Here is an 11,786-nt window from a genome sequence, read left to right on the forward strand (position 1 = left end):
GGCAGAAAAGAAGTGGGGGAAGGGTCTGCAAGAAAAATAAGGCTACCATGACACCCCCCCAACCTCACATCCCCCACTAGGGACTTGAACTCATGACCCTCTGGTGAATGAGTTCATAGGCGTCACAGCCAGTCTTGAGGACCCAGCAAGTTTGCTGGGAAACTTTTCAAACTGGATTTTGTGGTGTGAAACACGTAATTGGGAAACTCTAGCATAGCCAATGAACTTATTAAAGTGTTTTACGAGAATCCAGAGTTTGCCAACAACATAAAAGTCCTTTTTAAAGTAAAAACTGACATCAAGGCATACAAAAGAAGTTGTAATGCACCAAGACACTGACCTCATATTTCTTTTGAATAACAAAGTTAGCAGATTTAGCACATCGTGAAGTCCACATGCTAGCCTGTATATGAAAAAAGCTTGTCTTTTCTAGCATGTCCGAGCACTGACATGCCATTAATGTGCTGTAAGTTTAGTTTTGGGTGCAAGAGGTTATTGATGAAGATGTCTGCAGTAATGTGGATGGCCCTTCCCCCTCGTCTGGCCCACAGGGTGTATGTCTACCTGCTCCAGACTAAATCAATAGTTTAATCCAATTGCCATTCACTTCCATAGGGATTGATATCACCTCACATGCATACACAAACACACACACCATTAGGAGACCATTATATCCAACACACAGTGACACACTCTCCATAGTAGTGTTTACAACCAACAATTAGTCAAAGTTAGCAGTGGAAAATGAATAAAAAAAGAGATTTAAGTTTCTTAAAAAAGCAAAAAGAACAAAAAAGCCCCGAACATGTCCCAAAAGCCTTAACTAGCATACAAACACATGCAAACACAACACTCATGCATGCCTTGGTGGATAACATCACATTTAAATGTCCTGCAGTGATGTCTGACCGCATGAGCAACACTTGTCACATTTGTCAAGTCAAATTTGTATCAGATTCTAATAGCATGAGAATGCTTCCTAATGGAAAAGTCCTCTCGCATGCGTTCAAGACAGTCACAGTGGATCACGGGCTCTTCATTTAGGGAGGTGGCAGGGGTTCGAGAAGAAAAACACACTTACCACAGAGACTCTCTCAGATGCATACACCCAGTCTGGCTCCAGTCGATCTCTGCCCCCCTCCATACGTCGAGCTCGGCCGTTCCACCCCTGCATTCCTCCACCTCCCTTTTTCTCTCTTCTATTTTAAAACTCTTCGTCCTCTCCCTACTCACCTTCCACCCTGACATCTCTTTGTGAATTTCCAGACCTCCTCTTTCTATTCTCACCCCTTCCGCCGGTCTCCTCGGGTTTTCTCGTCCCGGTCTCTCACTCTTCTTGAAGCTGTCCTCTAGCCGCTGTTAACTTATCTGCAGACGGTCTTGTGTTTCTGGCTCTGTGTGTGTGTGTGTGTGTAGAGAGAGAGGAGTGGGGAGTGCAAACCGGGACACACAGGCTGTGTCAGTTTGAATGAAAATTGTGAATGTGCTCTGCTTCCTTCTCCTCCCCCTCTCCCTCTCTCTCTCTCTCCCTCACTCTTCGTTTCCTTCCCTCCCCCTTCATCCCCACCCTACTCTCTTGCGCACTCTTTTTTTCCTCTCACCCTCTTTAGGGTGTCTGTTCTGTCTGTATTACCTCCCATCTTCAAACATTTTCACACTCCAGACAGACATTTATATTTTTATACTTAGCCCCTTCCCCTCTTTTTTTTCTGTCATCACTCACTCTCTCTCTCCTCCACATTTAAACACATGCACACACATTCATGCTTTCCTCGTTGAGCATCAGACACTTAACCCTTCGTGTTCTGTGAGCCACTTCCCTAAAAATAGTTGATGTATGTTGATGTCGGGCAGTCTTTTGGTTGCATGTGTGTTTTGATAATTGTCACATATTATCCATTCTTTAGATGTAGACTGATTTTGTCAGTAACAAGTCTTAAAAATGCCTATTAAAACTTGCATTTAACTGTCTAAGGTAAGTGTAATTTTATATATATATTTTTTTATATATATATTATATATATATATATATATATATATAAAAACTACATTCTGTTATGATTTTTTTTTCATGCTTATGCTGTTACAAAGCAGTAATCTTGTTAGAATTTGTTAGTTGAAAACACACGCACACAAATATATTTGTATAACATTAATCTGCTTTTTAATAAACCAAGCAACTGAACTTAGGGGAAAAAGCAGCTTTAATATTTTGATAACTTCTTTTTTGCTTTTTTGAACCTCTATAAAGTTTATGCTTAAATATTAAATATAAATATATAAACATATTTGTATAGTTGCTTGGTTCATAAAAAAAATAATCAAATTCCAAAGCTTTTTTTAATAAGCCAAGAAACTGAACTTAAAAAAAATTTAAAAAAAAAATAAAATAAAACAGCCTTTGACATTTTTTTTTTTTTTTGCTTTTTGAGCTTTATTACATTCACATAATAATCAAAACTATTGAAATTATTTAGTAAATTTACATTTTAATGTCATTCTATGGCTCTTACCCTGTACAATGTAACAGGCAGATATAATATCTTGTACAATCACCAATGAGATTTCTGCTTTAGTGTTGCATTCAAAACGTTTCTATACACACAATAAGATTTTAAAATCTCACTTGATACAAAAATCTACGCGTGGCACATGCATGACGCTTTGTCATCACATAGATGTGTGAGTGATGTCTATGTGGTATCAAGAAAGAATTGTACAAGGTATTTTCCCCACAGACACCCTACTTTCAGACGCTGCATTAACGGATCCAGTGTCTGCTCCAGTCTACATGCCTTCTCTCCTCCCCCTCACACTCTCCATATTCTCTCCCTTCATAGTGACACATTGATCAGACATAATGGGAGGGGGTGGAGGAGTTGTGGTCACTGGGGTCAGCGCCGTGGCTAGACTCCCTTACCCCTATGCATGACCCCCACCCCTCTCCCAACATGTCCCCACTGACCCCAAGCTCCCCCTTTCCAGACTGACCACGGATCAACCTCAGCCACTGAATCCGTCTGACATTGGCAGCTGAGGATGGATAGAGTGACAATCAATAGTCAATACAGGACACAGGTTGTGGAGGGTTGAGAGTACTGTCACAGTACAAGAGGCAGTCACCCTAAAAGTGACAATTCTGACATCATTTAATCACTTCCTTCCTTCTGTGGAACGTAAAAGAAGATATTCTGAATAATGGATCAAAAATAGTTCAATCAATGAACTTAACCACATTAAGGAACATTTTCCCACACAATTAATTTAGATTTGTAAAACAAGACTAAAACAAGTTAATTAATACAAATAGTGTTTTGTTGTAGCTACCGAATAAGATAATAACTAGCAAAAGCATGTGAACTATATTAGATGAGCGAGTAATAACCTCATTACTGCTGGAATATAGTACTTGCTGCTAAATAGTTATTGCTCATTGTGTAAACATTGTTAACCCTCAGCACAAACTCTTCTAAATCTCCATCAAAACTGAGCATTAAAACTAACAAGTCTTCCTCTTTACTGAAAACATCAAATTAGACTTCACTTGCAACATCTTCTCTGAATGCAGTCCCATGCAAAGCATACTGCCCAGTTAATTGTGGCAACAGAAATTGTTGATGGAGTCCAAACAAATAATGATTCAGTTAAGTCACATTTTGTTACAAAGGTAAAATATTGCTTCAGCTCTTGTTCAACTTGAACAAGCAGCAATAACTATATATATATATATATATATATATATATATATATATATATATATAGTATGTAATTCCAATAGGGTCCAGAGCTGTTTTAGACATTTTATGACCAAAAACATTCTTCAGAATACATTATCTAGAGTGAGTAAATGCTGATAGATGATTCATTTTTGCCTTAGCTATCGCTTAAAGACTATTTCAGTTTCTTGGGGTTAGGGGAAGAAGGTTGTTTGTGACAATGGAGACCCGAGGATCTATGAAACATACAGGCGAAACAAATTCAAAAATGAATGAGTACCAGTTTTCCATCTCCCTCATCATTTAGCCAAGTAAAAAGCAAAGACGACAGCAGCGACACTACCTGAAAAACATGGTGTGCTTCCACTCCATTGCTTCCCAGTGTCTAGTTATCTCAGATCAGTGAGCTCGAAGGCAATAGGACAGGCCAGGGACAGGAGTCTAAAAGCACTGGGACGCAGGAGCGTGTCTGAGCTGGGAGTGTCTTGCTGAGAGCGGTACACTGTAGAAAAGCTCCTCCATTTGAGCAAGTCCCTGTGGACACCCTGATGGTGATGGACAGACAGAGTGCTTCAGTACATTATAAGGTTCGAGGCACATCAGACACCGCTGCCTGGGGCTAACGCAACATCCTCCTGCCTGCTGAAAATCTTTAATGATTGGATAAGAGTGGTGTGTGATAATGCTAAGTGACCATATGAATATACAACAGAAAGAGTCGTTTACAACAGCAGAGAAGTTAAAAGAGGATCATTAGGATTTCAGATGGTTCAGCCATAGGTCTTCTCTCATTAATACACGTCTCTAGTGATATGCAATATTTCTCTCAGGCAGTTTGTAAATGCACACTAATGACATTATTATTTCAACATTGACTGTAGCGGGGTTAAGTTACACACAGATAAGACTCTGTAGTCTGCCGCTGTTACAAACGTCTTCGAATGGGCTCCCGCACTTTCATTAGCACATCTTAAGTGCTTTTCATCATTAAGTGCGTACTATCCTTTACTTTCATTATTTGGCCTTTTACTGAGATCATGATCTGGTCTAGCTAGACACGAACGGGTCAGCATGGCGTTCACATGCTTTACTGCAGAAGAACCGCTCGGTCAGAATGAACGATCCTCTCCAGGAGCTGAGATGCAGTCCGAAAAATAAAATAAAAAATAAGAGCAGAATGCAGCTCTAGGAGCCAGCGAATCAATACCAACCATCTAAGAAAGGACGGCATGGACGAGTGAGCGAGAGACTAATGGAGGAAGACAAGCCCGAGAGTGGAAGAGTAAAGAGACTAATGTAAAAGAGGATTTCCCCTGAAAATGAATCAAAGTCAGCCAGTGAAATGGAAGGTTAAAGGTGATGGGATTAATGGACATTATTAACTCAGTTCTTTCAGAAAGGCAGTAAAATTATCACTGGTTAGTTAAAAAAAAAAAAGTGCTCACTAGAGCATTTAATTCATCCTGAATGATGCATAAAATACTGTTAAAAAAGGAATATTCTGACATTATTACTACTTATTATTATTTTTCAAATATTTTATGTAAACTGTGAACCTCCCCCCCCCAAGATTATTTGATGAATAGAAAGTTCAGAAAAACAACATTTATTTGAAGCAATTATATTTTAATTTTTTAATTAATTTGATATTTTATTCCTATTATTATAACATATTTGTAACATTATTGTAATTTACTAAAAAAAAAACAAAAAAAAAACTTGCTTTTCTTTCTCACAGATGGAAAATTATTCTATAGAAATTGTAATATTGTTAAATTTAATACGTATAAAAAGTTCTATTTTTTATCAGTTTATGTAGTGATGTTATACTGTTTCTGTCACACAAAACAAGATCAGCATACACTGCAGTTGTTTTCATATATTTACAGTCAACCAATCACAATTATATGTACTTGTTATTTTGCAGTTAAATAATGATTATGTTGTTTATTTCCACATACACATTACAATAATGATTCCTGTTATCATATCTTTTACTTGTCATTTCTTATCAACAGCTGACTCTTACAAGCATGTTTCTTTAGGCTCATCTTAATGTGAGCTATAGTGTTAAAGTTAACATGCTGATTAAGAAGTCTGTGCTTTGTATAATGTGTTGCTCTCTGTTTCTTTAACAGGTGTGTCCATGTCTTTTTGTATACTATCTAATCCATCGCTCTCGTCTTCCATCACCACGGCTTTCCATGATTCCTGATGCAGCTTTTCGTTGCTTTCTGTTATCTGGGGTGACGGTGGCACTGTTGCCACCAAAGCAGGTGGAAGATGTTTGAACTCCTCTTCATTTATATCGAAATCCTTCATTTTATGATCAAGCACCCACCAGCGTCCCGCAAAGCCCACATCCAGCACGCGTTTCGGCAGTTCTGCCCAGGGCACAGAGATCGCCGAGCAGCGTGCCTCATACAGACTGGACTCGGAGTCATAGTCTGTGTAATAAGTCAAAGAGGCGATGCCCAGACTGGCATAGCGCAGCCTGCCCTCGTTTAGCAGTTTCACAAGGGTCTGGACGTGTCCATCTGAGGTGCCACTGCGAATCCATGGAGACAGGAGCGCCAGACGATTGGAGGTTTCTAGCAGGCTGGTCTCAAAGGAGGCATCGTCAGGATTGGTGTAATAGCAGGCGTACATTCCTCCCAGAACACCCAAGTAGACCGAGGCTTTGAGGGGTCGCTCCCGGGCCCCCAGCACAGTCTCACGACAAGCCTCCTTATAATCGCTTAAAAGACTTCGGCACCATACTCCTGAAAACAGTGGAGAAACAGCAGATCCTGATTCATGTTCAGCTAACACAGTTTACAATTGTCACATATCAAATGAAAGATTTTAGATTTTATTGTCATTATGCAGAGTACAAGTACAGAGCTAATGAAATGCAGTTAGCATCTAACCAGAAGTGTTATATTGTTATATATTGTTTTATATTCATATAAGTTCAGAGTAAGTGAAGCTATGATTTATAGAATGTACAGTGGGGTTACTATATACAGTAATAAGTATTAAGCAGAGTATGTACAGAATATAAATAGGAATGCAATGTAGGATCATATATGGACAGCAGCAACATAAGACGGTGGTAATAAATACAGTTGGTTGAGTGTACAATAGTATTGTAAACCAATGTATTCTATGCAAAAATATCAGTACTGCAATAATATTTTATAAGAGTAGTTTACTGTTACTAAAGAAACTAAATAAATACGAAATTATATTTTTAATGCCACAATAACAGAAAAAAAAACAAGTTAACAAATTGTATTTTCGTAGAGAAAAAAATTAAAACGCCTACATTTAAAAAATAATGTAGGCTTGGCACACGTGACTGACCTAACGTTACTAATACAAGCAGTATTTTTGTTATATTTATGTCTGAAGAAAACAGAATAACCGTGGCTTGGTCTCACCTGCGCGACTGTTGACCAGTCTTTGCCACCTTGTGCCCTTGGTTGTCTCTGTAGCTGCTGTGGAGCAGCATCTCTTCAGCAGCCACGAAGCGGCCATGTTAGCAGATGAACTCACGAAGTGTGAGAGTTCACGGTTCACGGTGGATGGAACACAGGAAAAGCCTCCGGCCGACAGTTTCCTACATTGGCTCAATGTTACAACGGAGGCCGGTGAAACTGCTGAGTCAAAATGGCGAAGAGCACGGTACGTGTAATGTTATTGGCCCGATGAGGAAACTAAATATTGCCTTCTCGGTTCCACAATGCATTCTTCTGAGCTATGTCACTATAAAACAGGAAAGGATACAGGAAACAGATAATGTTTTTATTTCAAACAATAAAGATAGGTGTGGAAATATTTGTATGTCTAAAGAGGTAAAACAGGTAAAAACGAACCAGTTTTAGATCCGGCTTTGTTCCGGTCACGTGATTGTGTTTTTGACGCATCGGAACCTTGCAGGTGACGTGGAATATGGGGACAACAACGATAAATCCCTGTGAATCAAGACGCTATCAAACCTATTCTAGCTACAGTCGATTAATCTAGTGATATTTTCTATCTCTATTAGTCAAAATATACTTTTAAATACCTTCACTTGTAGAAGTTGCCAGGAGTCAGGACTGGCGCAGGATCACCATATTGATATTGTAGCAGCCAGGTGAGAGAGCAAGTTTAAAAATGAGTTTGGTGGTGACAGCTGTCGTATGCTTATATTATGTTTATTGTCTTCTTTCCGCAGAGATAACGTTTGTATTCGTATGAGAGCTCTCTGAGTATCCTGTGATTCTCAGTCATGGCTAGTCCAGATGATTTAACGTTTCAGGGTAGGTTTATGTAGGTCTCATGTGTTTTTCTCGTTTTGTGTCTCTATCTCTCTGCTTTGATATTCATTCTGCCCATTTGCAGAGTTTGAGGAAGCCGCAGATCTCCTGTCTTCAAACCCTGGAGCCTCGACCCTGAGCATCTCCAGCCCCGGGGCAGCAGCCTCCTCTGGAGAGGTCAGACTCGACCTCTCAGACGATGAAGACAAGCAGCAAGAGAGCTCAGAGGTCAGCTGCAAACGAATCAGCTGCTGATTATTTCACGTGCATCTGAGTTTAGGGGTCACCGGTGTAAGCCATTTTCTTTAAATTTTCCCACAGCTGCTTGGAGGTGAAAAACAAACGGGTGGTTTCTGGACGTTTGAGTACTATCAGTCATTCTTCAATGTAGATACAATGCAGGTATATTTGTTTTCTTACTTATGGTACTCTTACAAATCTTGGTGCAATCACTACGCGTGATTGGATTCGATATAATTACACTTTCACACTATATAAAAAAAAGCGCTTTTTACGAGACAAATCATTGCAAAGCAACAGAATATTAAGATTCTACAATATTTAGTATTCGCTTATCAGTGGTCACTGTCAGTTTATGTGCATATGACAGAAATTTTCAGAAAAATAATACAAGACGTACCTGTAGTCAACCAGGCAAAAATTATTAACAGCAATTATTGTATGATGTTAGTTCTGTATGTTGTTTCAGGGTTAGCATCGTCTTTGAAACTAAATACAAAAATTTTAATGGGAGATTCTGGTTGCTCGGTCATTTACCTGTTTGGAACTACCGAATTAACCGAGGGCATAAATAAATAAATTTAAATGTATGCATTTAGCAGATGCTTTTATCCAAAGCGACTTACAGTGCATTCAGGCTATCAATTTTTACCTGTCATGTGTTCTCGGGGAATCAAACCCCCAACCTTGCGCTTTATTGAGCTACAGGAACGCTATATAGAAGATATAGCATGTACTGTTATCTTTATTGTTGTAGGTGCTGGACAGGATAAAGGGCTCAGTCATGCCTTTGCCCGGACGGAATTTCGTCAAACACCACATTCGAAATAACCCTGATCTCTATGGTAATGTAGATATTATTTGTAATCTTGCAGAGCACCTCTTAACACAGCCAAACCATCTCTTTTATATTTGAATGAATCTGGATTATCACAAAGCCGTCGGACATTATATGTTGTTGTTATCCTTTCTCTCTCCAGGTCCTTTCTGGATCTGTGTGACTCTAGTGTTCTCCGTGGCCATCAGCGGAGACCTCTACACATTTCTGATCAAAATGGGAGACCCAGAGTTTCACTACAGACCTCAGTTCAACAAAGGTGAGACTGAAGCAGGCATGGACATTTGTGGAGAAGGATTCTTTTAGTACTTTAAAAGCAACTGGACCTAATAATGTACTTTACAAATATAAAAGAACACAACCTTTTGTTTATGTATCATATAAATGTTTGTATAATGAATAACCAATCAGATTTGAGGTTCAGTGTATCACTGATTTAACCCCACAACTCATAGATTCAAGATTTGAGTCTTTTATTAATGAAAAGAACATGAACATGCATGTCAGTCCCTTATGAATAGATTAAATGCAGATTTTGCTCTGTTTTAGTCTCGATTGCGGCCGTCACAGTGTTCCTCTATGCATGGCTGGTGCCTCTGGGAGTTTGGGGCTTCCTGACGTGGCGTCAAAGTGTTGAGAGACACATCAGCGGTTACACGTTTTTAGAGACCGTGTGTGTCTACGGCTATTCTCTGTTCATTTATATCCCGACCTCGGTAAGTTTGAGATGATCACGGTCAGACTTCATGACTTCTGTTAGACCTGGTAAGTCTCACCCGGTGTCTGTTTTCAGATATTATGGACCATTCCCGTCTACTGGTTTGAATGGCTATTGATGGCCATTGCCTTAGTGATCTCGGGCTCGGTGTTGGTAATGACGTTCTGGCCGGCTGTTCGTGACGACACAAGACTAACCGCATTCGCTACCATGGCAGTAATCGTGTCACTTCATGCCCTTCTGGCTGTTGGCTTTAAGGTGAGAGAATTCAGAGGAATACACCAAATCAAATACACCTCAAACGCTATCAGCTGTGCTCTTAATAACCACAGACAAATCATTTGGACTCCTCTTTGAGCCATGAAACTCAAAATTAAATTAGCCTTTTAAGATAACTATTTTAGGAGCAATTATTTGTTATGTGTTAGCATAATTCTTGTGATATTGCTGTGAATTTAAAAGCACACGCAGCTTTGGTTACTTTTATAGCTGGTTATGGCATGCTGAGAGATCGAATATTACTTTGCACAGATGCAGCTGGCAAGTGTTCATTTTCACACCAGTCTTATGCCAACACATTTAATTGGAATCAGTTTGATATTACAGCAAATAAACTTCAAGATGTTTTATTTTCACAAGCCAGAGTCTCTATTAAATGATGTGGTAACTGACAACAACAGATAGTGCTTCAAGTGATTTATAACCTTACATGCACAACCGTTGAAAAGTTTGGGGTCAGTGTGTGTGTGCGTGGGCTTGTTTATGATTTCTGAAAGATCATGTGACACTGAAGACTGGACAAATGATGCTTAAAATTCTGCGGTCATCACAGGAATACATAACATTTTAAATGGTAATACTATTTCACAAATACAGTTTTTACTTTATTTTGTATAAATAATACTGACCCCAAATATTTGAACGGTAGTGTATCCTGGACTGAGATAACATGAGCATCGCCTCGGCTTCCAGCTGCACGTGCGGTTTGATTGGTCATTTCTTCTGGTAAAATGACACCATCCATTAAAACAAACACTCAGCTTTAGGATTTAATACAGTTCTATCTCTCTTTTTAGCTCTACTTCTTCGAAACACCAAAATCCACAGGATCACCGCACTCGGGACAACAGACTACCCCAGCTGCAAATCACACACTAGCTGTGGGAAAGCATCAATGAACAACTGAATGGGAACCTAGGAGTCTTTCTATTCAAAGGACATGAAAACTGTGTAGTAATCCTGATAACCGAGCAATGAAGGAGTTCAGATTAGTGTGCTGATGCTCCACGCACACAAGCATTCCCAGCAAACACAAGAAAAAGTTTCCAGTTTGTAACTAACCCGGCAGATAAAATAAGCTCCCTCACACCAGAGAAATCACAACGACTTACAGATGACTTTAGTTTGTGATTGTTTTTCTTTCATACGTGATGTGACCTGCCTGATAATATTTTCCTCAAGTGTTACGGTCACTTTTTTTTTTTGTTTCTTTCGATCAAAATGGATTAATTTATAAGAGTGATCTTGTATTACAGTGAACTGATTTGAGGTTTGCCTTATAACCCCGACTGCTTTCTTTCTGTGTAGGCTACTTTCTCTCGTTATTCTGTAAGTTGAGAGAAAGTACCTGTAATAACTATTTAACAGTTTTCTGCTTTGACACTGGATTAAAATCATTCTTGTCAGGGTCAAACTTGTCATTTTGAGCTTGTTTGGTATGAATGTGGACAGATGCATCACCACTCCTACTCGGGCCACACATTTCTAAGAAGATATGCGTTGCACTTATTTAATACCAAATTTATAATCTTTTAGGAATAGTTCAACCAAAAATGAAACCTAAGTCATCATTTACTCATGCCTTTCCAGACCTGCGTAACTCTGTTCTGTGGAACATAAAATATGTCATTCTGAATAGTGTTTGGTTCTGTGTCTTCCACTGTACAGACACAAACACTTTCTGAAAATATATTTTATGTTTCACAAAAGAA

The 11,786-nt window shown here is 39.1% G+C and overlaps 2 protein-coding genes across 2 annotated transcripts; one reads left to right on the forward strand and one right to left on the reverse strand.

The window, feature by feature from the left end:
- Window positions 1–5,510: 5,510 nt before the first annotated feature.
- Window positions 5,511–7,705, reverse strand: timm29 (translocase of inner mitochondrial membrane 29). The gene is made up of 3 exons (XM_052551857.1): window positions 7,574–7,705; window positions 7,139–7,463; window positions 5,511–6,478 (listed from the first exon to the last, which is right to left on the reverse strand). Exons 2-3 carry the CDS (start codon window positions 7,233–7,235, stop codon window positions 5,805–5,807), a joined length of 771 nt encoding a protein of 256 aa, XP_052407817.1. The 5' UTR covers window positions 7,236–7,463; window positions 7,574–7,705; the 3' UTR covers window positions 5,511–5,804.
- Window positions 7,547–11,488, forward strand: yipf2 (Yip1 domain family, member 2). Its single transcript, XM_052551855.1, has 9 exons — window positions 7,547–7,836; window positions 7,918–8,002; window positions 8,085–8,227; window positions 8,321–8,401; window positions 8,997–9,084; window positions 9,220–9,336; window positions 9,627–9,793; window positions 9,871–10,053; window positions 10,872–11,488. The coding sequence occupies exons 2-9, from the start codon at window positions 7,972–7,974 to the stop codon at window positions 10,971–10,973; spliced, it is 912 nt and encodes a 303-aa protein (XP_052407815.1). The 5' UTR covers window positions 7,547–7,836; window positions 7,918–7,971; the 3' UTR covers window positions 10,974–11,488.
- Window positions 11,489–11,786: the final 298 nt, after the last annotated feature.

Source organism: Carassius gibelio, chromosome B3 (assembly GCF_023724105.1).
Source record: "Carassius gibelio isolate Cgi1373 ecotype wild population from Czech Republic chromosome B3, carGib1.2-hapl.c, whole genome shotgun sequence".
Classification (NCBI taxonomy): Eukaryota; Metazoa; Chordata; class Actinopteri; order Cypriniformes; family Cyprinidae; genus Carassius; species Carassius gibelio.